This window comes from Myripristis murdjan, chromosome 15 (genome assembly GCF_902150065.1).
Source record: "Myripristis murdjan chromosome 15, fMyrMur1.1, whole genome shotgun sequence".
Taxonomy (NCBI): domain Eukaryota; kingdom Metazoa; phylum Chordata; class Actinopteri; order Holocentriformes; family Holocentridae; genus Myripristis; species Myripristis murdjan.
In genome coordinates, this window is record NC_043994.1 from 17,477,047 (window position 1) to 17,504,439 (window position 27,393).

Genomic DNA, 27,393 nt, shown 5'->3' on the forward strand with positions numbered 1-27,393 from the left:
ATTCCCAGCTTAATGTAGAAGTTAAATAAAAGTGGTGTCTAACTAATTGGATCACCAGAGCCAATGTGTGAGTTACACAGCATCATTGCTCACCTTCTACATTAATTAATGTTTAGAGGGATTTACTCACAGAGATTTTGTCACAATACAAAAGTTATTTGGTGTGATTAAATGTAGAGAAATATCCAAGTCTAATAATGTCTAATGAATTTACCTGCATCAGTGTATGAGGCCAACCTCATACACTTTGCTAAATGTGCCGTTTAGCAAAGAATCTCTTCCTTAATAGCCACAGTTACATGTATTTCACACTGTTGAAATAATGCCAAAAATGACTATTAGTAGTAGTTTTTTTTTTTTTTTTTTTTTTTTTTTTTGGTTGGGAGGTCATGTCTCAGTAGTACAGAACAAAATTAAGTTTAAGTACACTAGTAAAAAAGACACACACACACACACATCACTGTTTTACCTCCCTGCCTTTTTCCCACTTGCTGTCATGGTGTAATAAAGCTGTCTTCTCTGAGCTGTTATCCACTGAGGCAGCAGCTGGAGCAAACACAGCACTAAAAAGGCTAGTGCACCGCCCCTCCCTTGTCTTTCTTCCCTGTACATCATTATACTGTATGGATTTATTTCCCCCTACATTTTCTTCCCAGAAGGCATCCTGCAATTTGGCAGTAGTCAGCAGTAAATTCAGTGGGTATCTTAGATCTAAGACCCCTGTAGGCTTTATGGATGATTACCCTCACACTCACCTCCACTTGAGAAATTTCTCTTACTTTTCCTTCTTTTCGGAGCTGCGCCACTCAGATCATGTTGCCACCACTATTGTGGAGAGCCTGGCTATCACCGCTGTCTTCCTGGTCTCCGTGGCAGCAAATGCAGGAGCTGCAGCCCTAGTAACCTGGGAACGCAGACCGCTGGCAAACAAGACAGTCCTGACCCTCAACCTCTTTGTGGCCGACCTGCTTTTTGTCAGCATGATCCCGCTGATTGTGGCGGTGAGATGGACTGTGTCCTGGAAGCTTGGATATACAGCCTGTCACACTGTGCTGTATGTCATCTGCATGAGTGGCTGTGTCACCATCACCACCCTGGCCTCCATCAGTGTGGAAAGGGTTCAAGCTATTCTTCGGCTTCAGACCGTCCCCACTTTCAATCTCAGGATTGTGTGTGCCACTGTCACCTTCATCTGGGCTTTTTCTGCGCTCACCTCCATCCCCCTCAGTCTGTTCTTCACTGTGGTGGAAGTGGAGTTCCCTGGACAGGTATATTATAGGTGGATGGGTAAAAATGACGGAGTTGAGTAGACAAGCAGTTGGTGTATTTACCACTAAAATATCATATGTTCCACTCTTCCACAGGGAAATTTACATATCTGTACTCTTAAGTGGCCTGATGCAACTGGGGAAATTGTGTGGAATGTGGCCTTTACTGCCTTGTGCTTCGTTCTGCCAGGACTCATCATTGTGGTCAGCTACAGCAAAATATTACAGGTGGGATTACTGGTGTGTTTGACAAAGATTTCATAACCTATTAGACAAGGAGGGGACAGGTCATAGGACAGTCTTATTTTTCCAGTTGGCACAAAGAAACAGCTCATTTATTTAAACAATGCCAGCTGATGCTTGTACATGTACTGATACTGACATTTTTCTCTGTCGCTTGGGCAATAGTAATCACTTCCAGATCACTGGTAGAACAAAGGTTGGTATGTGTGCTCTATTGAATACTGAAGCTGAGAATAGTAGTTGTGTGTGTGTGTGTGTGTGTGTGTGTGTGTGTGTGTGTGTGTGTGTGTGTGTGCTACCAGCTTTACACAATCATCTGTAAATATTGCATTTAATGTGCAAAGACTGGATGTTAAACACTGCAGACAATGGGGAATCATTTACTTGTGTTGAGAAGTCAGCTCAGGAAAAAATGATGAAGACTGAAGACATGCTAAAGAGAAACAAAAAGGACTTTCTGCTCCATATATAAATCCATTAGGCATATGAGGTCTGTCTCTTTTGTCCCCATCACATAATGTCACAATGTGAAGTGCTCATATTATGCATGATTAATGCATAGTAACTAAAAAGGTGATAACATTAATGCTAACCACCTTTCCTCTTCTCTGACCTTCCAGATTACTAAAACCTGTAGGAGAAGGCTCTGGGCCAGCGACAGTCCTTCCACACTAGGAGAGTCTCCTGAGTATTTAGTCTCCCGCCAAGACATCAAGCTCTTCCGCACACTGTTAGTCCTCATGCTCTCTTTCCTAATCATGTGGAGCCCCATTTTCATCCTCACCTTCCTCATCCTCGCCAGGAACTTCCATGATCACCTGTTCATCTCCTCTACCATGTTCTTCTGGGTGGTAACATTCACCCTGGCAAACTCAGCCCTCAATCCCATCCTCTACTCTGTCTGCCAGTTCAAGAACGGCTGGCGCAGGCTCTGTTGTGGCACTGTGGTGGCACCGCTGAAGCAAGTGCCCCGTGCCAATGGTCGCACATAAGAGAAACAGATGTACTGTCAACCACAGTCTTTGTTCCTCCAAGCTGTTGTGCTACCCCAATCCGTGCAAAGGAATAATCCATATGACTTTTCAATCTTGCCTTTTCTGATCTGTGCCTGGTTTTTCTGTCTGAGCCGCTGGTTCACCTGATCTCTGCCTTGCCTGCCCTGTTTGGTTTCCTTACTTGTATCATTTTTCTTTACTCCCGGTAAAGTATTTAATCTTATAAATGTGTAAATCTTATAAGTGTCTGCATTTGGAACCTCTGTTCCAAATGCAGACACTTAACACCAAAATGTTCCACTGTTTTGTGATGTTCAGTATTTGATTTTCTCCCAATAAAAATGCATTCTGCAATGCAAAATAATCAACCTTGTGTGCAGTACCTGTTGTGGTAAAACAATTCACTTATATGCTGATTGATAATCACTAAACTTACAATAATTCATCCATGCACATTGGGGAATAATGTTTTTACTCCTGTGAACAGGAAATCAGGTGTTACAGAAAATGATCTGAAATGATGATTTTTTTTTTTTTTTTCTTAAATACAAAATCCCATTTACTTAATATAGTGGATAAGGCCTCTCATATAACTAGTGGCAGTGTGATGCAGCTCAAAGCTGTTATGGAGGGAATATTCTTTTATGTTGTCCATCTGTCATGGAAGAGCATCTTTATCTCTCCTGACTGAGTAATCAGATTTTAGCGACAAATGGCAGACTGCTTGCCAACAAGAGGAATTAAACCCCAAGCAGCGATTAACAATCCTATTTGCTCTTGTCCATGGATATATGTAGCTGCCATCCAACTGACACAGGCAGTAGCCCAGCAAGGCCAAACATGTGACATATACATGCGTCTCTTTCTGGAGCAGTGTCTTTATATCAAAACTAAAATTAGACCACAATATTGGAGTATTGGAGCCTGCCAGTTTACACGCTGAGTTGTCCTTCTGTCCAACTGCAGTGTGGCCACATCAGGTGGTCCAGTGTCACTATCTCATTAGATTGCCCCTGTGGTTGTCCTGTGTGCCACTGTCTTTTCATTTTTTATGTGGAGATGCAACAACATATTACTGATGCTGAACACATGCTTATCAAGCATGCTTGTCTGTGTGGCCCTCCTGCCTCTTAAATTCCCTCGAATTTAATTTTACTTCAGTTGTTGGAGGGCTTCTTTAGGCCCACTGTTCTACCTGATCAGGTTGCTCATCTTCATACAAAGCCTCTCAGACTCAATAAGGCACTTAAACACAGCTTTTATTATGCAGCCTATGGCTCTTCTGACCTTCTTTGCCTGCTATTAATCTGGTATTAATATGGTATTATCCTTATCCTCCTAATTTCATGCAGAGTTTTTATTTGTCACTTTTAAACACCACATGTGTTAATAGTATTGCAAATATTACTTTGCCAAAGCAATATATATTGCATATGTACATGTTCAGTGTGTTAACAGGTTATTATACATAGCTTCAGGAAATCCCAGTTGTAAGTGCAGTGTTGACTTCTTGCCCTTAACCCCAGAGCAGGTCATAACTACCATAACGCAGCCATCATTACCTGTGATGGGATTGGCCTCTCTAAAATGACAACCGGCTGGATTTACAAGTTAAGAAAGCTCAGGGGCTTTATGACTCTTGCGTCACAGTCATTAGTGCCCCCTGGGATCCCCTTACTCAGTAAGCCACTCACTGCCTTCTGTTACTGGGGAGTAGGTTGGAGCTGAGGCTTTGGTCCTGTGTGCACTGAGGGGATCGGGAGATGCTTCAGTAGAATCTCCACCATCATATCACACGGCTACCACTTTCACTGCTCTGCTGTTCCTCCGTCCAACTGTACCCTTGGAGGGGTGCATTCCTGAGCAGCTAGAGAGGGGATCATTCATACAAACTTGGGCAAAATGGCAGACAAAGACAGTGTTGAGAAGTTTCTTGACAACAACCCGCAGTTTGCAAAGGAGTACTACGAGAAGAAAGTCAAGGCAGATGTGATCACTGCTGCTTTCAATAACCAGGTCCAGGTGAAGGACCCAGCTTCTTACAAGGATGTCACTACCATCCAGGAGGCCGAGTTCATGTTTGAGCTCATCAAGGAGATGCAAGGCAGCAACCCAATGGAAAAAGGAATGCATAAAGTTCTGCAGAGGATTTCTCTACTGATCCAGGCTGACCGTTGCAGCTACTTTGCCTACAGGTCCAGAAATGGCTCTCCTGAGCTGGCCACCCTCCTCTTTGATGTGACATCCACCAGTCCGTTTGAGAAAAATCTAGTGAACCCCAATGTAGAGATTGTCTTTCCCACTGACATGGGTATTGTTGGATGGACGGCACACTCCAAGAAGCCTCAAAATATCCCTGATGTGAAGAAGGTGAGCTAAGGTTCATGCACAACTGGAATAGATGATCAACTTCAAGTGTTAGAAATGAATCAAGAAAACATGTAGCATGATAGTTATATTTCAGAAGAAAATCAATTGCAGTATATAGACAAAGAAAAAGTACATGTGGAGTTGTACTAAGGCCAACTTGTATCCATTGCTGTAATTGAACTTAGAGATCATGCATTTGATTGAATGTAGATCTTGCAATTCTGTGTATCAGTAAAATCCACAAACAATGATTGTCATCACTGGAGAGATACAGTACAGTGCAGCCAACGGCATGCCTATTGATGAATGAAGTATGCAGGACTGATAAACAAAGGATCACATATTTTCATGATTCAGAACATTATATCCCATTATCATTATGTTTGTACCAGAATTCGCATTGTATAACTATGACTGCAAAGAGTCTGATTAATCTTTGTGGTTAGTATTTTGACACAAACTTTAACCATTCCCTTGTGTTTTTTCTCTGCTATTTTCAGGACTCTCATTTCAGTGACTTTGTGGATAAGCAGACCAAATATACCACCAAATGCATGATTACTGCTCCCATTATGTGTGGAAAAGAGCCCGTCGGTGTTGTCATGGCACTCAACAAGCAAGGTGCTAATGAATTCTCAAAGAGTGATCAGGAGGTGAGTGGGCAGGGTGTTCCTTTTTATGCTGGGTTCGCATAGTTTCTCACTCTATCCATTGTATCTGCCAAAATGACTCAGTCAAGTGCAGGACTGGACTGAGAAACTGTAACTATGAATAGTATGTAATATTGCAGGTGTGAGTGCATCGGACACTGGACGAAAACATTAATATTAAAATCCACATTTTGGCTGCAGTAGTCCTCATTAGGGTTGTAGAAATACATGCACAGTCAACGATAAATATGCTTATTGATGTCATGTTCTGAAACAGGGCTCTCTCTTACATTTACATGTTGAGGGCCTCAGCTCTATTTGAATCGCTCTCTGATGCAGCGGGAGGCTGAATGATCTTCTGCAGTTAGCAAGTGAAAATGTGTCCCAACCTTGACAGCTCCTTGATGGTGCATGGATAGAGAAAAGAAAGAAAGAAAGAAAGAAAGAAAGACAGAAAGACAGGAAGAATTCAGCTAGTCTTGAAAAACCTGGCAAGCCTTTAATTTCAAAACCAGCATGTTTGGCTGCAATAGTCCTTATCAAGGTTACAGGATTACTCATGTAGTCAAGGAAGTAGACAGAGCCCTTATGGGGGTCACATACTTATCTTATCTTCACCTGCAAAGTGAAATGGCCAATTTTATCCCACCAACTTCCTGTCTCTGACCTAGATATTTAAAGGCTTAGAAATTTGGGTCATTGTTATGACAGTTCAACTCATAATCCAGTTAGATAGGGGAAAGCCAGCCATTTTTCTTTCTTTTTTTTTTTTTAAGGCCTCAGTATGACGCTGCCTCTAGGAATCATCCATCTGACTATGAAGTGTTTCCAGAAACATTTGTTCCACAAAATGTCATTTGAGGGATCCCTCCCCAGGACGGGGAGGGATCCCTCTTTCTGTTGCTCCCCTGAGGTTTCTTCCTATTTTTCTCCCTATTAAAGGTTTTTTTTTTTTTTTTTTTTTGGGAGTTGTTCCTCATCCGATGTGAGGGTTTAAGGACAGAGGGTGTTGTATTTCCTGTAAAGCCCTTTGCGACAAATTTGTAATTTGTGATTCTGGGCTATATAAATAAATAAAATTGAATTGAATTGAGAATATTGAATCTACTCATAAGATCATGTTTATTAAAACAATATGCTTTTTTCTTCATTTTCTCCAGCTCTTCAATAAATATGTGAACTTTGCCGCAGTGATTGCTATCCAGGATCACACTGCTTACATGTGGGATGTTGAGTCCAGGAGAAGCCAGGTAAAAATACACAATAATAAAGTTCACTTCTCAGGTCTGGTTTCTTCGTCATTTCTTCAGATATGTTTTCCTACAACACCAAAAAGAAAAACAAAAAGAATCCATAAGCCGTCATTATTTTCTTCACCGTAGGTTTTGCTGTGGTCAGCCAGCAAAGTGTTTGAGGAGTTGACGGATATTGAAAGACAGTTTCACAAGGCTTTGTACACAGTGAGGACGTATCTCAAGTGTGAGAGATACTCTGTGGGACTCCTGGACATGACCAAGGAAAAGGTGTGTTTCAGCAAATCAGAGAAAATTTTAAAGCACAGTACTAACCATGCAGATTTCACAAGTTGCTTTACCCAGATTTATTACTATTTTAATTAGACTGAAAGACTGTATGTCTACAGCTGCATGTGCTGCAGCACCTGTGCATTTGCAGCAATCATGTATTGTCTGACCCTTTATTTACCAGGAGTTCTTCGATGAGTGGCCAATCAAACTAGGAGAACAGGAGCCATACAAGGGCCCTAAGACACCTGATGGCAGAGTAAGCCCTATGCTGGGATTGTTATTGTAGTATTATTGCCACTCTAATACAAGATACACTAATGTGTCAACATTTAAAATGTTGATCCACTTTGTTATGTGGTTCCATTCAGGAGGTCAACTTCTACAAGATTATTGATTACTTGTTGGAAGACAAAGAGGAGATTAAAGTTATCCCGTAAGTAATCAATTCAGAGTGACTGAATGACAGAATGGCAGCTTTTTTGCACGTTTAATGCATTTTAATGCCAGTCTGTTGCTAGATGTGCAGTAACCCACTCCTCTCTGCACTTACAGTGGCCCTCCAGCTGACCACTGGGCCCTGGTCAGTGGACTACCAACATATGTGGCTGAGAATGGATTTGTATGTTGCACCTTTTTGTCCAAAATTTATATGAATGATGTGCTGCTGAATATTGTGTAACTTTAGTCTACACTGCTCTATGAACATGTGTAACACCTGATTCTTTTTTTCCCAGATCTGCAACATGATGAATGCTCCAGCAGATGATTATTTCGCATTTCAGGTGAGATACTCTCCAGTGACGTCTGACTGCTTGGCACAAGATTGACTTTGTCTTGTAGCTGACATTTTTATTGATGTCTGTAATAATTTTGATGTTTAATTTATTGTGTTTTGATGTTGAATGCAGAAAGAAGCAGTGGATGAGACTGGATGGATGATAAAGAATGTCCTCTCCCTCCCTATTGTCAACAAAAAGGAAGAAATAGTTGGAATTGCCACCTTCTTTAACAGGAAAGATGGCAAACCATTTGACGAGAATGATGAACAAATTACAGAAGTATGAACTTTGTGGTTTAATTTTACATTTGCCAACATTACTCAAATTACAAACTGATATTTTTTTTTATTTGAAAAGCATTATTGCAATGATAAATAACGTCTTACAGGAAACCACTGTGGTAGAACTAGGACAACAGATTAAATTATTTACCTAAAGTTGATCAATGCATTGTTTTGGGTTTTTTCCCATGTCACCAGGCTCTGACCCAGTTCCTCGGCTGGTCCACACTGAACTGTGACACATACGACAAACTGAACAGGACAGAGTGGAGGAAAGACGTGGCCCAGGAGATGCTCATGTACCAGGCCAGGGCCACACCAAGTGAAATCCAGAGCATTCTCGTAAGCCCTACCAGTCCATTCACGTAATTCCAAACAGAATTGAAAACTGTACCTGTACTCGCTGTACTGTACACTGTAACTCCTTATAAATTATAAATGAAGCCTGTGCTACCCCTACAGAACACTGAAGAGAAGCTTGGCAGCGCTCCAGAGGACTGTGACCAGAAGGAGATGTACAAACTTTTGGTAAGATGATGCTTCCTCAGTGATGCCACAAGCCTAATTCCTTTCCAGTATCGCTGCTACCTGGATGGGTATTAATGATATTTAGACTTTTGGTAGCTCAGAATAATGAGCAATAATCACTGTTCCACCTTATGAGCAAAGACATGAGGATATTTTGCAAAAAAGGATTACGTTTTTAAGTAGAAATCCCGTACTCAATGAGGCTATCCTGACTGTTTGGACTTTGTTTCCAACATGCAGAGGGCCAACATCCCTGAGACTAAAAAGGTGGAGCTGCTGGAGTTCCGCTTCAGCGACTTCCCCTTGTCCGAATTTGAGCTCATCAAGTGTGGTATCCGCTGCTTCTTTGACCTGGGGGTGGTGGAGAAGTTCAAAGTCCCAGCTGAGGTACAGTATAGTTAGGAACCCTCCCTGCCTATTCCTTATACATCGCCCTGTCTTGTATGGGCAGCACACTACCTGTAATATACTGAACAGACTAGCAGATAGAGTTTTTTGTGCATTGTAAGTCGGGTGAGTGCAAAAGGTTACCATTTTGCAAGAAGTGCTGTTGTCAAGGTTGCACTGACCTTACAGTTGTACCCCTATTCACCATATCAGCTCTTACACTGCTATTTTTGTTTGCACGTACAGCAGGATTTACACAAGTTCTGAATGTAATGATGCACCTTTGCACATCAGGGTAATGATGAACATTACACTGGCTGATATGAGTGCCTTGGTATTTTGTTATGTCATTTCTGTCATTTCTGTCATGCAGGTCCTGACAAGGTGGATGTACACTGTTCGCAAAGGATACCGTGCCATCACCTACCACAACTGGAGACATGGCTTCAATGTTGGCCAAACCATGTTCACACTATTGATGGTGTGTCAGATTTCTCCTTGGGTCCTGTTGGTATTTGTATATTTGCTCTTGTTTGTGCAGGGCTTGAGCAAAATATGTTTAACAAAGCATTCTTCTCAACAGACAGGTAATCTGAAGAAGTACTACTCTGATCTTGAGGCCTTTGCCATGGTTGCTGCAGGATTCTGCCATGATATTGACCACAGAGGAACTAACAATCTCTACCAGACAAAGTAAGAGTCTAACTGGCCATTTTCAAATGAAATCAATGCCTGTATGTTGTGGGAGAAATAGTAATTCTGAGGCAGAACTTGCCTTGGCTATGTCTTTCTTGTAGGAGTGCATCTCCACTGGCAAAGCTCCACAGCTCTTCAGTTATGGAGCGGCATCATCTTGAGTTCAGTAAGACACTGATGTCGGATGAGGTGCGTCTGCATTAGCTTCAACATGTGCATTAATGTTTGGTTGTGATTTGAAACAGACACTCAAGGCTGTTTGCAAACTGATATATAACCTTTAGCATCATTGCACTGTCATCCACAGGAACTGAATATCTTCCAAAACCTTCAGAAACGTCAGTTTGAGACTGTGCAGCATCTATTTGAAGTTTGCATAATTGCCACTGATCTGGCTCTCTATTTCAAGTAAGAAATGTCAGCAAAGGTGTTCCTTTAAAGTACATATGAGTAAGATCTGTCCCGCATTTTGTGTAACTTATTTGATGTCTATTAAACATCCTCAAAGACCTTTGGAGAGACTAAAGAACCAGCACTCTTTACTTCCCTTTGCCTTGTCTTTCAGGAAGAGAACAATGTTCCAGAAAATTGTGGAAGCTGTAGGGACAATTCCGGACGAGAAGGAAAGACTTGGCTTCGTCTCTAACAATGCAACCCGAAAGGAAATTATCATGTAAATATATAACTCACAAACACACCAAGACACAGCCACTGAAATAACATCACCTGACCATTTTTCACCGGGCCTCTCAAGGATATCTGTGCCCAATTAAGGGATTCATTATGTGCCATTGCATGCTGCTGCAGTGTCTCTCATTCAAAATGTCACTGCCGGTGTTTCATCTTCAACAGGGCAATGATGATGACAGCATGTGACCTGTCAGCCATTACTAAGCCGTGGGAGGTTCAGAGCAAGGTCTGCACAGTTCTCAGTATGCCCCATCATTTTCCACCCTCTTGCATCCATCAACACAAACCATCAAACTCTTCTAGTTCTCAAAGTTCCAATGGTTCTCTTGATTCTAGGTCGCTCTGATGGTGGCAGCAGAATTTTGGGAGCAGGGAGACCTAGAAAGGACGGTTCTTGACCAGCAACCTATTGTAAGAACTTACAAAATGATTATTTTTATATGGTGCCTGTACAGTATGTGTTGTGCTCTCTACAGTTCCTTTTAACATCAAAGAAATAATCATTTCCCACTCCTTTCTCAGCCTATGATGGACAGAAACCATGCTGATGAGCTACCCAAGATGCAGTGTGGCTTCATTGATTTTGTGTGCTCCTTTGTGTACAAGGTGGGCCTAGATTTTTTTGTTTTTAATCCTTTTTAAAATTTCCAATGAAACCTCTCACACAGTCCCTATCTCTTGCTCTCCCTCCATCCCTCTTTGTCTGCACATGTCTGCTTGTGTGTGATTGTGTCTCTGCATCTCGGTTCACATACATACCTGTGCCCTTGTGTTTACCTGCTGCATGTTCGCAGGAGTTTTCGAAGTTCCACGAAGAGATCAAACCCATGTGGGATGGCCTGAACAACAACAGGACAGAGTGGAAAGCCCTGGCAGATGTCCATGAGGCCAAGATGAAGGCTATTGAAGAGGAGAAGAAAAGGCTGGAAGGAGGAGGCCAAGGTGAGTCTGAAATTCACTGTCGCGCCACATGTCTCCAGCTCTTGCAACACTGGCATTGTCTTCCCTCTCTCACTGCCTTTTTTGTTTGTTTCTCTCTCAGCAGCTGAAGAAGGCGGGAAGTCGAAGACGTGTGTCATCTCCTAGACCTGCCACTGAAGCATTTACGAATGTTTGCCTGGATTTGTATTTGTATCGTGTGTTTTTATGCATGAGAGAAAGAATTGCAGGGAGCGTGGAAGCATTTAGCCATCCCATTGATGTGTCTTTTCCACAACACATTTTGCTAATTTGCAAAATCTCTAAATGATTATTTTTGTATACTTACAGTAAGTGTTTAGTTCCTCTAACTCCTGACAGAGACAACAGTTTGAATTAAAAGTAAGTCTTAAGTACATACATAATATAAACACTGTTATTTAGCATTATCCTTGTATATAGTGTTTGTAAATAAAGAAATGCTCACAATTAAACTTTCACCCATTAAGAGGACTATATATCTGTAACATTATTTATATTTAATATACTATAATGTTATTTAATTAGCTTTGACTGGATTTGGGCATCATGGCTTTAAAATTGAGATGTTAATAGAGTATTTGATGCAGGAGGGATTGTGAAAAATCAGAACATTTTTGGAATATGAATATTATGTTGTTCTGATCTTGTATAGAAAGAGCCGGGTTTAAAAAAGCAATCATAAATATTGCCGGTTATACTCATTTAAAATCACAGTGATATAATGGATAGAATAAATATTTTCCTCGATTAAATCAGTATTTGTCAATGAGATTTTTTTATGCTCAGTCAAGGAATATAACTATACTGGCTCTCTGACTCTTTTTCTTATTTGCAAGTAGTGCATACAAAATTTCAAACATATGTCCCTGGCAAAGGGGTGAGAGATGTAAGAAGATTTGACTGAATTGGATTTGGTAATAAGCCAGTTGGAGCCCAGAGGCTTTCCCTTTTAAGTCCCCTGCTTACATAAAGTAAAAATACTGCTGTCCTGCTCTGAAGTCAGGAGTGCGTGTCCCCTCCCAGCACATGTGGCACATGATTGACAGGCGGGTGAGAGCAAACGCTGTGCAGCTGGCTGAGTAACACACCACTCTGCACAGATGATAAGACTTGGTTAAGCATGAAACAAAATATTAATATTTTTTTGTTTTCTTGACATAAAGTTTGAACTGTCCAAACCTCGTCTCACAGAATTCCTCATAAGAAATAAGGAGAAATATCTTCCTTGTGACTAGGGTTGTACATACAGGGACAATGTAATATTTTATTATACTCCACTCTATGCAGCTGTTTTAACATAAGCACATCTTGGTGGATGCATCCTTTGTAATCAAGTTTGACACTGCCACACGTGTTTAGCTTTCAGTACCTATGACTATGTTTGCATTAGTAACATGTTGTACGAAGCATCAAAAAAGCAAATAAAGTTTATTTTCAAAGCATGTTTCTCTGTGCATTTAAAGGCATACTGTTTATTCTGACACCTGGAACAAAGACGGTTATAATTATATAGGTTTGGCATTAAGTGAAAGTATTCAGTGTGCATATTCAAGCTCCAGTATGGTTGAAATGAAAGTGCTGTATCAGTTGCGTTGGAATCATTAACTGGAAATTAATTAGAGCTAGATCAAGATTTTCTGATACATATTATACAGTGTGGGGAGCCAGTTAAGAACGGCCTCTTTTAAGAGAGTGGTGCTGACCATACATCACCTTTTAATCAGCTGGTTAACAGGCTTATGGGGGAACTGTGTGGGAAGTAGTTTCCCTTTTCAAACTGCTGATGTTTACTTTATGAATACAATGGCTACAAATGGCCAAGACATGTTTTTAAAGATAACTATGTAGACTGTGTCTATGGTTCGATTTCATATTTTTCAATATTGAGCTCAAACGCCCAATTTTTCTTCCTATACATCCCACCCTTCCATAGCCACACCTTACTCCTTTAGCTCATTAGCCCTGCTCCATCTCATTACACCTGCTGAACCCTGACCTAAATGTCTACATTCATACATTAAATTAAATCTCAGAAATTACAAATACACTGTCTACAGCATGAGTCTTTGAAGAAAATACTATTGCAAGTGGCCTTTCACATTTTTTTATTTCTTGCTATATGGCTCTCTGCCTCTCTATATAGTGTTGAGTGTGTCACTAGCCATGTGCTACGGCATGTTGTATGACCTCAGCTTGTTGTGGTGCCTCACAGGAGAATATCCTCAGAGGATCTCATACATGCCAATGCATCCTACCACTGCCTTCTCGCTGCCTGTTGTGTCTGTAGCCCTGCAGCTGAATGGGAAGGCACATATGATACTGACATGGTTGTGGCAATTAATCAGCACTGCAAAAATCATCTAAATATAATGTTGAAAACAGGTCATTTTCTGTGATTTCAACAATTCTCAGCATTCCAAACTAATGTCATACACTGTCGTACATTTATACATTACTTTAGAATTAGTTTGCTAATGCTTTTATAACCTGAGCAACTTTTGAGTGTAAGACTAAAATGATTTTGAATTCCTGGACTGCCAAGATAGTAAAGAGTGCAAAGATGAAAGTAACAGAAACATCCTTTATTTTAACTGAAAGTGTGAAATTACCATTACAATATAAAGGCACTGCAAAGGGAACGCAAGATTCATGCAGTTCAGCGATCAGCAGGATTTTTGCACTGTCATTATAACACAAAATGAAATACTGAAATACTGTGAATTTACACTGAATCCCCAGTAATTTCATTTTTACTGTTTTAATTTGCTAACTCACAATGATTGCTTGATTGAGTTGCCTGGGTTTCTCTTTCAGTTTTCATAGTTACAATTCAGGGGATGTTTTCATTTTTACTGCCAGATCTAACTGTTTGGCTGCAAAGAAACCTAGTTTGGAGGGAGAGAGAGGGAGAGAGAGAGAGAGAGAGAGAGAGAGAGAGAGAGAGAGAGGGAAGGTCCCCCTTGTTAGGCTAAGCTATGATTGAGCCAAGCTGCAGATTAGGGTTGACAGGTGGCGTGTCAACTTCATAGTTCATACAGGAAGCAGAGTGTTTCAGTTACAAAAGCCCAGCTGCCGCGTCACAGGAGGTAAGCCAGCTTTGTAGGCTGACAGGACACGTTGAGACAGCATCGCTGTCCAGAGGTCAAACACCCAAACAACGCCACGGCCGAGTCCACTGTCCACTCAGTGTGTTGCTCTCACTGGTGGGAGGAGGTGCTTGAAGTGAGAGCGGTGGTCATTTCTGTTGTGTATCAGTTTAAAAACACTCACCTCCCTCTGATCTCCAGTTTAGAAAAATGTGATGATTATGATCATGGTGGCGGTGATGATAATGATGATGATAATAATGATGAGTTGTGTTTTATAAATGTGTAAATGTTTTAACTAATGAAAAGAGGAGGAACAGAGGAAGAAATAGAGCTCTTTTGTTTAACATTAGATAATATACTTTATATAAAAAGGAATCATTTGAATTTTGAAAAGCAGAATGCTTGGCGTGATTAGAAAATGGAAACTCATTCCAACTGAACTGCAAAGAGAATTATGATGGAGAACTGAGAACATCCAGGTGAATGAACTTCTGTCGAGGCTAAACCTTGGATCTACACTTCCCTCTAGTGGGGAGGTCTGCCTCTCTGTGGAGCCATCCTGACTGTGCTGTGAAAGTGCCTGTTCCCCACAAAATCAATCAGTCAATCAATCAATCAATATCTAAAGATACAGATACAGTATAGTTTAACCTTTATTTAGCCAGGGAAAGCTAACTGATAACGCTTTCTCTTTTACAGCAAGTCTACTTCAATTTCAAACAATTACACACTTTCAAAGCTGTATCAGAATCACATGTAGAGTGGATTTTTGAGAGGAAATGCTTTTATTTTCAGCTCTTGTCCTTTCTGGCCACAGATTGAAGACATCATTATTCAGATATGGCAGTTATTAACAGAGGGGAAGGAAAGAAGCAAGAGCAATTCAAAAAAAAAAAAAAAAAATTAGACATGCTCCAAAAAAGTTCATGAAAGGGCAATATAATCACACGAGGAGGACAACACCAGACTCTCTGTCTTATCAATAGCTGTGAATATTGCTGTGGAAAAATACTTTCTGGACAGTGTGTGTTTTATTCTGGTGATGAATGATGGCATTTATAGAGCGCAGACACGATCCATTAAACTTGCAGTACAACAATAATATCCAGTGTTCTCCATTTAGTCCAGTAGCTGTGTGTAAAAAATAGAGTATATTATACATTTATGAATTTCATTCCATTCCACCTTCTCTATGTCTGTATTTCCCCTCCCTCAGTTTCCTTTCAGGAATAAGTAGCTTCCTTTAAGAGTGCGTTTTTCCATGATAATAGTATTATTCCATCCTCTCCTCCCTCTTAAACAGTCATCAGCATGCCATGGAACAGCTCACAGATCGTGAACTACTGTCCTGAATGCCATACTTTCATTTTACAGGCTAAACTGCATTATCACTGCAAACAGACATTGGATACCAAATGCCGTAATCACATCAGGGACAGAGAGATTGGAGGAACAGAGCAGCACGTCTTTATTCATGGGGCTTTTAAAGACCCTTGCACACATCTCTTCCCAGAATTGTCTGAAGCAGGCCTGCCAAGCACAGTGAATAAACATATTAATCTCAGCGCTCTGGGGAATCCAGAAATTAGATGGTCAGGACCTTTAGAGCTCCCAGAGGATCCTGGGTAGCTCAGCTGCACATAGTCATGTCCGGCACAGCAGGAAAGAACGTTCCCATAAAATTTAGGGCTCACTAGAGAGGAGCTGCCTCTATTTCTTATGTTCCCATGGTACTTGTAGGCTGCTATTGTGAAATAAAAGGCATATTGTGCAGTAAAAGCAGGATGCACAGGGTGAAGGGGCCAAAGGAGGAAAACTCTGCTAACCTGTTCTTTGTCTGCGGGGGGATGGGGGGGCATTTGCAGAGCAGCTGTCAGGAGGGTGACAGTGGGCTTCCCTACACCCCTCCATCAGAGGGCAAGCTCACATTCATTATTTACATCTCCCAATCACCATAGAAACCACAAACCATGAAAAGAACCTTTAAGCTTTCTGGAAAAAAATAACATCCCAGTTGTGTATTAAATCCTAATTGTCTAACATAGAGGGGCTATTGACTATAGGCCAATAACAATAAAAATAAAAACACTACTACTACTAATACGAATAATAATAATAATAATAATAATAATAATAATAATAATAATAATAATGATAATAATGTCAGGCTATGCACTGGTTATAGGTGTCGTCTGGACTATACTGCATCAGATATAGCTGTTTTCAATATCAGTATTTAATTTTCATTGCATTCCCTTCCCTTTACCCGCATAGAAAGACAATGTGCGTCTGCGCTATAGGCGACATCTGCTTGCTCATATGAGGGCTTCCATCCCAAACCATCTCTACAGCTGATTCACGAAAATTTAATAAGCGCTGCTGGGCGGAATCCTCCAGGAGCCTGAAGTATAGGCGTGGCTTTGGATGGAGATGCTGCGTCGGCTCCCGCTGGGATACCCACCTGCCCTCACACCGTGTTTTTGTCACCGCGCCAGCTGGTATTTTCCTGAGGTGTGATCGGAGCGTGTATTATTTGAACTGAACATTTTTATTTTTTCCCAAAGGGATATTTCCTCCGCTTCTGCTTCTTCTTCCCCTTCTTCTTCTTCTGGAGGTGTAGTGTACTACAGCCCTCACAACATACGGGGCGTCCGACTTGCTGGATGAAATTACCTTCAAGGCAGCGGCGCACGGCACTTGGCGACAATAAACAAGAGCGGGTAAAGCCTCCTTTGGCCTCCAGGAGCAGATAGAGGGACCACAGTGGAGACCCTGGTTCATGTTTAGGATTATTCGACGCGCAGGTCGTGCCCGCAGCGGTTCGCAAGGATGGAAAACGCAACCAAGATCCCCAAAAGATTGGCTTGGCTTGGCTTACTTCTGGTGGCGTCTGTTTTACTTGTAGTGGACAGCAAGAGAGCCAGGCAGCCTCGTTGTCCCGCATCATGTACATGTACCAAAGATAACGCGTTGTGCGAAAGCGCAGGACTGATCCCTCGCAGCTTTCCATCCGATGTCATATCACTGTAAGTCAAAATTTATCATTACGCATGTTTAATAACCCGCAAATAATCAATTCCCAACCTGTGCATGTCATTACATAGGATTAGAATGTATGGCCGGCCCTCTTTGGTGGCTACAACATGAATTTCATGTGTATGCTGCTGCAGAGTATCCAAGGAACAGGCTGGGATGACTATTGCCCTGAGACGGTGCGTTTTAAAAGCTAACAATCCGTGTTCCCCCACAGATCATTCGTGAAGTCTCAATTCACTGAAATCCCGAAAGAGAGCTTCATCCACACGCCTGCCCTGCATCTCCTGTGAGCAATCTCCGCCTGGAGCTTTTTGTTCTTCATTCTTTGTTACATGCTGTCAGTCCCTTGTGAAGTGATCAACGCCATATTTAAATGGACAACAGATCTTTCCTTCATTGATGCTGCCCATAATAATCTCTTAGTGTTAGTGGCTGTTGAGATGTATTGGTCTTACATCGACTTTGGAGCCATGCGGTCATGTTCATTTTTTTGGAGAAGATGAAAATCCTCCAAGGTGATTTGTCTAGATGATGCTTTTGTCAGGTTGAATATCTTGTAGAAATTGCTGTAATCCCCTGCTGGGCCTACATCCAATGTTTGGTTCTGTATAGGTTATGATTCAGAATAAGGCTTGGTCTGGGCTTTGCATGATGCCTATTTAGGGGGGAATCCCTGCTTTGAAGGGGGGAATCCCCTGCACTCCTGTCTCATGGGGTGGGGTATTGACTGAGTCATTGTGTTCTTCAAAACAAGCATGTAAAACTGCAGGAATCCTATTACAGTGATTTTCCTTGCCCTTGGTGCATTTAAATTAATTTTGGGTGAGGAATAACAGAGAATGAGGAAAGTTTTCTCTCAGACAAGGATGTTGATATGGAATGGCAGCATGTTATTAATACACACATACTGTATAACATTTCTACGGTGCATGCAAATGTTAACTATTGATCATGACTGTTTTTTCCATAGTCTTTTCACCGCCAACACCTTTGACTCAATAAATGAGGACGCGTTCCTTGGACTTCCTCATCTGGAGTATCTGTGAGTAAAAAACACATATTTACCAGGAATCCACAGCATATTGTGTAAGAGAGGAACATCATCAGTGACATTGCTTCCTTCCTCATGCAATATATACCCTTTTCAGATTCATTGAGAACAACCAAATCAAGTCGATATCGCCACATGCTTTCCGTGGGCTGAAAACTTTAGTACATCTGTAAGTATGTTCATCAATGACCAGCAGAAATGGCAAAATGTAGAAATGCAATATTAGGCATATTGATTTAGCAAGTTTGTTAAGCCATGTGATACACTGCTGTGTCAGTTCGAAACCATGACTTCATTACAGCTGTCCGTGAGAATTACACAGGGTATTACAGAGGCTTTTTTTATTTTGAGGTTGATCTCTGCATGTTTGTATGAGTCGTCAGTATTCCCCTCTGTCAGCAGGTGCAGGGAGAAATGTTGTGCCAGCGAAATGCAGGCTAAGTCGTTTTATTACACAACATTTATTGCCACATAGACATTTTCCTGAACAGCAGGCAGCTGTTACGGCAATGAGACACAGATCGCTGTTTGCAAATGGAACAAAACACATAAAAGGAAAGTTGCACCTAAATTTTCTGACAGTATATATTCTCTGTCAGACCTTATATATTATATTTGATATGCCTGTATTCAAACCACTTTAGCTGAGGCCAAGTCAATTTCAAGACCAGATACAGATCCAAAACCAGGTCCAAAGAAGACTGAAACCAAGTCTACACCAAGACCAGACTAAATTAAAAACAGGCAATAAACATTTTAACATTATTACAAATATAATAAGCCATGACCAAGGATTTTTTTAAGGATGAATAGAGATGAAGATCTGTTTACAAATTCAGTCTTTACTATAGCCTTCAACTCCAAACTAATCAGAGCACAGAGGTTTGAGGCACATAGCATACACAGGTTTCTGTAGGAGATATTCTTTGAATTGTTTGACATACTAGGGAGAAAATAAATCAGTCATCAATAGAATCACCCATTTTTCTGTATATTTACATATTTAAAAAAAAAAAAAAAAAAAAACTTGTCAGCATTCAGGGGTGGCCAAGATCAAGATAGGACCAGTATGTCAAAAAAGTGGTCTAGAGATGAGCCTAAAGATCAAAACCAGACTTGAGTACTGCAGCTCGGATGTTCGGTCTGGCAAAGATAGCCACGAGCCTTGAGCTAATAATGCTGTGGGACTTGAACATTAGCATACTCTGGAAATATAAGTGTGCCATAATCACACTTATAGGGGTGGCAACATCTACTCCCCTCTTTTCATAGCTGAGAAAGCCAATGGTATAGCTGAGGAGGGTTGATCTAAAAATAAGCTATGCTTCCTCAAACTCGAGTAATCTTCCTGTCTCTGGTCTCCAGAGTGGCACTAAATGCCCAGCCTCAACATATTGTTACATTCTACTGCAAGAGGCCATTGCATATAACCACATCCAGATTCAAACTGTGTGCGAATACATTACATTCTTCTCATGCCCTTCTGTATTGAGTTGTTTGCATTTAACACTTTAATTTCTAGATTGAGAAATCTAGATCTAGAAATCTAGAAATTGATCAAGTTTTTGCTTTGTTCATAAAAAGCTACAATACAATACAATACAATACAGCTACAATGTGTGTGTGTGTGAGAGAGAGAGAGAGAGAGAGAAACAGAGAGAGAGAGAGTGAGTTTTGTATGAAGAGCATTACAAGTAGTGTGGTGATAAAGCTCTAACACCAAGACAGTGGCAAGAACAAACAAAAGGATGAAGTAGCAGAATATTTTAGTGGGCAAAAGAAGAAACAACAAGCTAATTAAATGCAGGCAGGACAGGCATGTTTGGGAGAGGTGCCGCAAGGTGCACTTTGAAGAGATGATGGAAAAAGACCACAGTTGAGATTGTGTTAAAGTTACAAGTATTGCTGTGTTAAAGCTACAAGTATTGTTGACATATTTGGTTTTCATTTTCAGGAGTCTGGCCTATAACAATCTTGAGACTCTGCCCAAAGATGTGTTCAAAGGCCTTGAGGCCTTGACCAAAATGTAAGTGTGAATTTCACAGTCCTTACAGCCAGAATTGGTACCAAACACTGTGGTGAAACAAAGAGATGGAATTGCATGGTGTTGCATAACTTATACTGTACTGTATTTGTGGCCAATGTGTTTCTGTACAGTGTGCTATATATGGAACAGCTCATCATTATTCCATTTCAGCCAAGGCTTGAAAAATGTGTGGGCAGCCGGTACATTTAATGTGATTAAAATTGCATGCAGTATTGAGGAGGAGGGATAGTGTGCCATCTATCAGCCACTGAGGAAGTTCGGTAGCCAATCCTTACCTGCTGTTGACATTAATGAGAGCATGGGGTCCATTTCCATGGTCAGATGCTATGTTTCTGTCGCAGCATATTCTATAACTTGTAAGACCATCAAGGTGTATGTTCTTCTTGTCCTGAGACTGGGTGAGGCAGAGGGCAATTCCAGCTATCATACTTCAGTGAGTGCAGACTGACAGAATAATCCACAGTGAGGGCTGAGAGTATGCTAGCAGGGTTGAGAGTCTAGCTTTTATGGTTTCCTCTTTCAGAGACTTGCGGGGGAACCAGTTCATCTGTGACTGTAAGCTGAAGTGGCTGGTGGAGTGGATGTACCACACCAATGCAACGGTGGACCAGATTTATTGTAAAGGCCCAGCCACCCATCTGGACAAGAAGATCAATGATCTTGTGCCTCAGTCCTTTGACTGCATCACCACAGGTGATCTATTGGCTGACAGGGACTTCATAAATCCTTGACACCAAGATTTAAATATTAGTATTTTACATGCATTTGAAGTCAACCATTAGTTCTTTAATTTTGCACTCACCCAACCAAGATTACAACCAGTCTTTTAAATGTATTTCTTGTTTTCCATTAAGCAACTTCAACTGTGCTTTTGTTTCTCTGACAGAGTTTGCCTCCTACCAATCCCTGAAGTTTGAATCTATATCTGTGGAGGCTTTTTCTTTTGGGAATGACCAGTATGTGGTATTTGCTCAGCCCTTCATTGGGAAATGTAGTTTTCTGGAGTGGGATCATGTGGAGATGGTCTTCAGAAATTTTGACGATATTGACAGTAAGTGTATATCATTTCAAATATGTACTGTAGCTGTGAAAAGGGTGTGAGAGTTTGAGTGGGCTGGAGAGGAATGCACCACTAGATGGAGACATGCGTCCATGACAGTCTGTAGATAGTATCTTTATTTATCCCATCTTTGTCTTCTCCCTAGGTACATCTACAGTGATTTGCAAACCTTTGGTTATTGACAACCAGCTTTTTATCATTGTGGCTCAATTGTTTGGTGGTTCACACATCTATAAGCGCGACATCTCTGCTAACAAGTTCATTAAGATCCAAGACATTGACATCCTCAAAATCCGCAAACCCAACGATGTAGAGACATTCCGCATCGATGGAGAATCTTTCTTCGTCATCGCTGACAGCTCTAAAGCCGGTTCTACCACCATCTACAAGTGGAACGGTAATGGCTTCTACTCACACCAGTCTCTCCACCCATGGTACCGGGACACCGATGTGGAGTACATGGAGATCTCCTCCAAACCTCACCTAATACTGTCCAGCAGCTCCCAGAGGCCGGTCATCTACCAGTGGAACAAAGGCACCAAGCTGTTTGACCGCCGCACTGACATCCCAGAAATGGAGGATGTCTACGCCGTGAAGCATTTCCAGGTCAAGAACGACCTCTTCATCTGTCTGACACGCTTCATTGGCGACTCCAAAGTGATGCGCTGGGATGGTGCCCTATTTCATGAGTTGCAGACCATGCCCTCACGTGGCTCCATGGTGTTCCAGCCCTTTGCAGTGGGCAATTGGCAGTACGCCATCCTGGGCAGCGACTACTCCTTCACCCAGGTGTACCGCTGGGATGACAAGAAGGGGCAGTTTGTCCATTTTCAGGAGCTTAATATCCAGGCACCTAGAGCCTTCTCTCCAGTCTCCATAGACAACCGGCAATTCCTGCTGGCCTCTAGTTTCAAAGGGAAGACGCAGATCTATGAGCACCTAGTCATTGATCTGAGTAATTGAACGACGCTTGATTGGTTGGTTAATAGGTTGTTTGACTGATTGGTTATTGTATGTGAAGTTGGATGTTGATGCACATAATGTGCTGTTTGTACAGGAGTGAGAGGGATTAATAGTTGAATCCTAACTTGAGAATGACAAGCATTACTCATTCATTTTTTAAAAAATGTTCCATTAACATCAGTGCATGATAAATGTAAAAGCTGAGTTAAATGCATGTGTCTCAAGTTAGGATAAGACTCAATGTTGTTAGACATTAATGCATGACCAAGGCCTCAAGCGAGGCCATCCCATCCTGATAAATGCAACGCTTGAAACGTCCATGTTCGTTAACCCATGAAATCTAGCATTGGCCAGTAGGTTTTTTTGTTTTGTTTTGTTTTGTTTTTGTGTTAACCATTCATGTGACTTAACACTGTTTATACATTTGTAATCTCATATATTTCTCTAGAAAATTATAAACAAATTGTAATTTTTAACCTATTAATATGTTTAGCTGAACAAATCTGCCAAAATGAAATGTTTACATTTTTCTGTCTTTCCACTTGTAAGCTAAATGATTTGTAAATGAAGCTTTTGTAAGTCTAAGAGGGACCACGCCAGTTAGATACATATTTGTTAAGGAGATTGATATCGTTTTAAAATTATGTTTATAGTCTGGAAAATATCAACACAAATGTTGTGTGAGGATCTAGCCGTATATCCTTGCAACTTACATTTTTAATGTCTGGTTTGTACGACATTTAAAGTATTGACAAAAGTTAACATTAACACTGTGTTTTCATAATATGTGAGGCAAAACTTTTTGGGCGTGTTTGGAACTATTTTCACACGAGTTAGGAGACTAAATTGAAAACATGAGGATATTGTTGATAATGTTACCTTTGACTAACACATGTATGCAAAATAAAACAATTGTCATCATTAGGATAAAGTTATTGACTAATACCATGTTATTTAGACTGAATAAAGGTTTACATCATTGACTGTTCCATCTCATCTGAGCTCCCTGTTGGCACTGTGTGGCATGACAAGGCTTCAATCCCAGGGCCTCAAAGCAAACTGAGGACCTGCTATTCTAATACATCCACTTCATCTCCTGGGGGAAATTGTCATCTTAAAGTTAGTTGTGTAATTATGGATTCAGACATGATAAATAAAATAAAATAAATACAAACAAATAAAATCCTTTTTTATTTTCTCCAACAAAGTGCACGCCTCAATTCTACAAAGCAGCACATTACAATGTAATGGAATAAATACAATAAAATCTGCAAAAAAAAAAAAAAAGAAAAAGAAAAAAAGAAAACACAAGCAAGGAGATATACAAGTACCTGCACAATCACACTGGTAGCAGGACTAAAATAGGCTCTTTAGAAAGGTTCCACGAGACAAGTTGCTCATTTTGTGATGATTGTTTGACTTGAATGCATCTCCATTCCTTTGAGTAAAGACATCCTGACCTCTCTTTCTAAAGCAAACCAAATTAAACCCTGCTTTGATGTAACTGTGGACTACCAAACTAACATGAAAGAAATACAGGTGCGCACTCTCATGTTCATAGACATCACCCTGGAAAACTTGTGCAATTGCAGCAGGGTCTCCATATCACCTACCTACCGCTGAGAGAAAATAAAGTGAACACATTTTCAGTTTTAACTGAAGTTACTACTCAAGTCTATGTGGTGCAACTTAGTGTGTTTTTTCTTTAGGCAAATAAAATAGAACAATATAACATAAAAGGCAAGGGAGCTTGAACACATCCCTCAATAGTCCACAAAATAATTTAGTGCTCTTTAAATAAAATTAAAAACACTATTTTCATATGGTGACTCTTAAAAAAAAGAATTAAAAAAACTCACAGACCAAAAGGATAATGTTCTAAGAGACATCCATTATATTAGGAAAGAACTTAAATCTTGAGAACAAAAAAAGCAAAGAGAAAAAAAAGACCTTATTGACAATAAAATTCTGTACAGAACTCAAAATCAATATACAATACAGTACCTGCAGATGTTATGCATACAGTACAATTACTTTTTTCACATAGTTCTAGTATGGGACCCAGCCTGATCTATATATTGACTTAACACAGGTGGAAAAGCGGCTATTTACTTTAGCTTTCAGTAATTTTAATGGTTATTCAGCGAGGAGAGCAGATCCTGTATTAGGCTCTTAGAAAAAGAGATTCAAAACATTATTGCAGGGATGGTCATCTTCAGTTGCATACTGCATGTGTTACATGAATGAGTCCTATGACGAGGAGCAGCGGCTTGATGAGAGAGAGGGCTGGACGGAAGAAAAAAGGGGTCAGCTGTTTTTGCTATCTCTCCGCCATAGAGGTTAAACCTAGTGATATCTCTCAGATCCACTACCCTGTACAGTACATTCATGGCCAGTATTGCACACGACCAGCCTAGTCCACCCTGATTCTGCATGGTGAGGTCCTTAAGTGCTGAATTTCTGTCCTGTAGTCAACACTAATCCAGTGATGAGATGACCAAAACCAGAGCTCACCGTAGACCGACTGAGACTCCCACCTGCGGTCACAGTTTGAGCTCGTTGGCAATTTTGCAGGCAATATTCTTAAAGGCGATGGATGTGCCTGATATTCTCTTGAAGCGCACGCCATTGAGTGACAGACGGGGCAGCTTGCACACCTCCATCTCCCACTGGACCAGGTTGTCCTGGCGGGCGTCGCCGTGAACGCAGAAGAGCAGGAAGCGTTCGCGCTGCTCGTAATCGCAGCTGTTGGCGTCCAGCACTTTCCGGATCTCCCTCATCATGTCAGCGGGCTCCATGGAGGAGGTGGTCTTCATGCTCCAGGTGAAACGCAGCGAGCGAGGCTTTGAGTCCCGGCCCCCTTCTTCCTTAGCATCACCTGATGCACTCCTAGAGGGGCAGAAGCAGCGGGAAAGGTGAGAAGAAGAGAAAGAGATGTTGAAGGAATCATGGTTTGGCTACAGGGTTACTGTCAAAACTACATACTTGTAAATTTCTCACCTTGGTGTTTCTGTCCTGGCACTGGCCTCTCCCTCACTAGGCACCCTGAAATAAACCAGGAATAGACTGTTACTCCCATGACCCAGAGCCAAAACTGCTTCCCCACCCACCAACAACACCGCCCTCATCACCACTGGACACAAGAGAGGGGTGTCAGGCATCATGCCAGGAAAGAATCCACACTCCTGAGTTTCAGGGTTCAGCACAAAATGGGGTGACTGTGATTTCTGAGGCGCATACTACAATAGCTCCTTCACAATCATCAAAAGCATCATCCCTTCTACTGAATGCTACCTTTCCTTAATCCCCATGGATGTCAAAGGACTGGAAAGGAGGTGTAAAATCCTTGTTCAAGCCTCCACAATTTGCCTGATCTTTTCTCTTAAGCTCAGAATGAGGAGGGGGGAGAGTAAGGAGAGGAAAGACAGCGACTTGAGAAGCATCATGGCTTAGTGGCAAATACAGGAAAAGCTAGTGAGCTGCAAAGTTTGGTCTCATGTGAATTTATTGAGAGGGAGTGGACACAAGGAGTACACTGCATAACAAGGGTGTCAGTAGGCAAGGGTGTAGTGGGCAAGTACATAAGGGGTTAAGGAAACAAAGGCCAAGGTCATAATGGGCACAGAGAGTTGTTTTTTTTTTTTTTTTTTTTGGACAGGGGACAGGTGCAGCAAGCGTAGTATTCTCCTACCTCCGGGTCGACCTGAAAGACAGAGCTCTATGCAGGGAAAGAAGGAGAGAAAGCTGTGAGCCTCTACGGAACGGGCTAGCACGAAGGTGACACAAAGAACTGACTACAACATAGGTTAGCAGGCTCTGACAAGCACTCGCCACATTGAGAGCAAAGAGTAACAGTGTGAAGCAGTGGGAATATTGATAGATACAGTACAGAATGTATGCTTTTTCAAGCAGCAGGGAGAGTGGCCTTGTTTTCACTGCAGACAAATTAATTACATATTTCACACTTTTTTCTACACTAGATCAACCTAGGACTGCTTGGATTTCTTCCAGCGTTTTCAGATATTTTCTGTCACCTGACAGTACAGGACTGGATGGGAATCAGCTTTCTAGTTTTCGTAAAATAAAAGTCTTGGCACCCTGAACCTAACACTAATTTCAAAGCACCTGCAAAAGGAAGGCAAGAATATTAGCTGTTTGATAGTGTAAGCAGTATCTCTTTACTCACCTGCGCACAAATTTAGAGGTGATCTTGCTGATAATCCCAGTGGATGTGCCCCTGCGTTGTTGAGCCAGAGCCCCCGTATCGTGGGATAGTGTTGGCGAGGCTGGAGGGCCATTGTAAGTGGCACTGCGGCGATCTCGAAGCTGAGCCCCATGGAAGGTGCTGCGACTGGTGGTCCCGCGGGGGAAACGGTTCTTCTCTGGGGTGCTGATACTGTGGGCTGACGGAGAGGTAGAGGGACCCCGCGGAGAGGAGCTGTAACATACGCAAACACGTGAGTAAGGTTGTACCTGACACAGAATTTCCTCAGCTGAATCAGATTTGGCTGTTCGACAGGAAAATTCAATTATTTGTCGCTTATTTTTTTGAATTCATAGACTTTCTGGCAATCAGAAAATGCACTGGCACAAGTTTCAATGTTAATAGACCATGCTGATAATAATCAAAACAATCATAATCAGTCCTGATGAAAACCAACGTACAACATATGTGAGTCATACAAACATATCTAACCATTTCAAATCTATCGAATTCATTAAGACGGCTGCAAAAAGATTTTAATCGCAAACCAATTTAATTACAGACACAGAG

The 27,393-nt window shown here is 41.3% G+C and overlaps 4 protein-coding genes across 7 annotated transcripts in view; 3 read left to right on the top strand and 1 right to left on the bottom strand.

The window, feature by feature from the left end:
• The first annotated feature begins 414 nt into the window (after positions 1-414).
• Positions 415-2,751, top strand: LOC115372713 (free fatty acid receptor 4). The gene is made up of 3 exons (XM_030070806.1): positions 415-1,268; positions 1,365-1,496; positions 2,132-2,751. Exons 1-3 carry the CDS (start codon positions 624-626, stop codon positions 2,501-2,503), a joined length of 1,149 nt encoding a protein of 382 aa, XP_029926666.1. The 5' UTR covers positions 415-623; the 3' UTR covers positions 2,504-2,751.
• A 1,654-nt stretch (positions 2,752-4,405) lies between these two features.
• Positions 4,406-11,499, top strand: LOC115372932 (cone cGMP-specific 3',5'-cyclic phosphodiesterase subunit alpha'-like). Its single transcript, XM_030071099.1, has 22 exons — positions 4,406-4,876; positions 5,377-5,529; positions 6,687-6,776; positions 6,909-7,049; positions 7,234-7,308; positions 7,421-7,485; positions 7,605-7,671; positions 7,787-7,834; positions 7,961-8,110; positions 8,311-8,454; positions 8,575-8,640; positions 8,881-9,027; positions 9,401-9,508; positions 9,611-9,720; positions 9,825-9,912; positions 10,031-10,131; positions 10,289-10,396; positions 10,576-10,639; positions 10,750-10,824; positions 10,936-11,019; positions 11,208-11,355; positions 11,456-11,499. The coding sequence occupies exons 1-22, from the start codon at positions 4,409-4,411 to the stop codon at positions 11,497-11,499; spliced, it is 2,544 nt and encodes an 847-aa protein (XP_029926959.1). The 5' UTR covers positions 4,406-4,408.
• Positions 11,500-16,947: 5,448 nt separating this feature from the next.
• Positions 16,948-23,796, top strand: LOC115372335 (leucine-rich glioma-inactivated protein 1-like). Its single transcript, XM_030070142.1, has 8 exons — positions 16,948-17,488; positions 17,713-17,784; positions 18,469-18,540; positions 18,647-18,718; positions 20,504-20,575; positions 21,120-21,289; positions 21,483-21,647; positions 21,802-23,796. Exons 1-8 carry the CDS (start codon positions 17,292-17,294, stop codon positions 22,617-22,619), a joined length of 1,638 nt encoding a protein of 545 aa, XP_029926002.1. The 5' UTR covers positions 16,948-17,291; the 3' UTR covers positions 22,620-23,796.
• The window catches only part of LOC115372333 (serine/threonine-protein kinase MARK1-like), a 32,545-nt gene continuing 28,939 nt past the window's right edge, over positions 23,788-27,393 (bottom strand). For all 4 annotated transcript variants that reach the window (XM_030070138.1, XM_030070139.1, XM_030070140.1 and 1 more), the window contains 3 exons: positions 26,806-27,057; positions 25,620-25,664; positions 23,788-25,508 (listed from right to left, as the gene is read on the bottom strand). In XM_030070138.1, the coding sequence (XP_029925998.1) occupies positions 25,163-25,508; positions 25,620-25,664; positions 26,806-27,057 (643 nt within the window). In that variant the 3' untranslated portion in view covers positions 23,788-25,162. The remainder of the gene's footprint in view (positions 25,509-25,619; positions 25,665-26,805; positions 27,058-27,393) is intronic.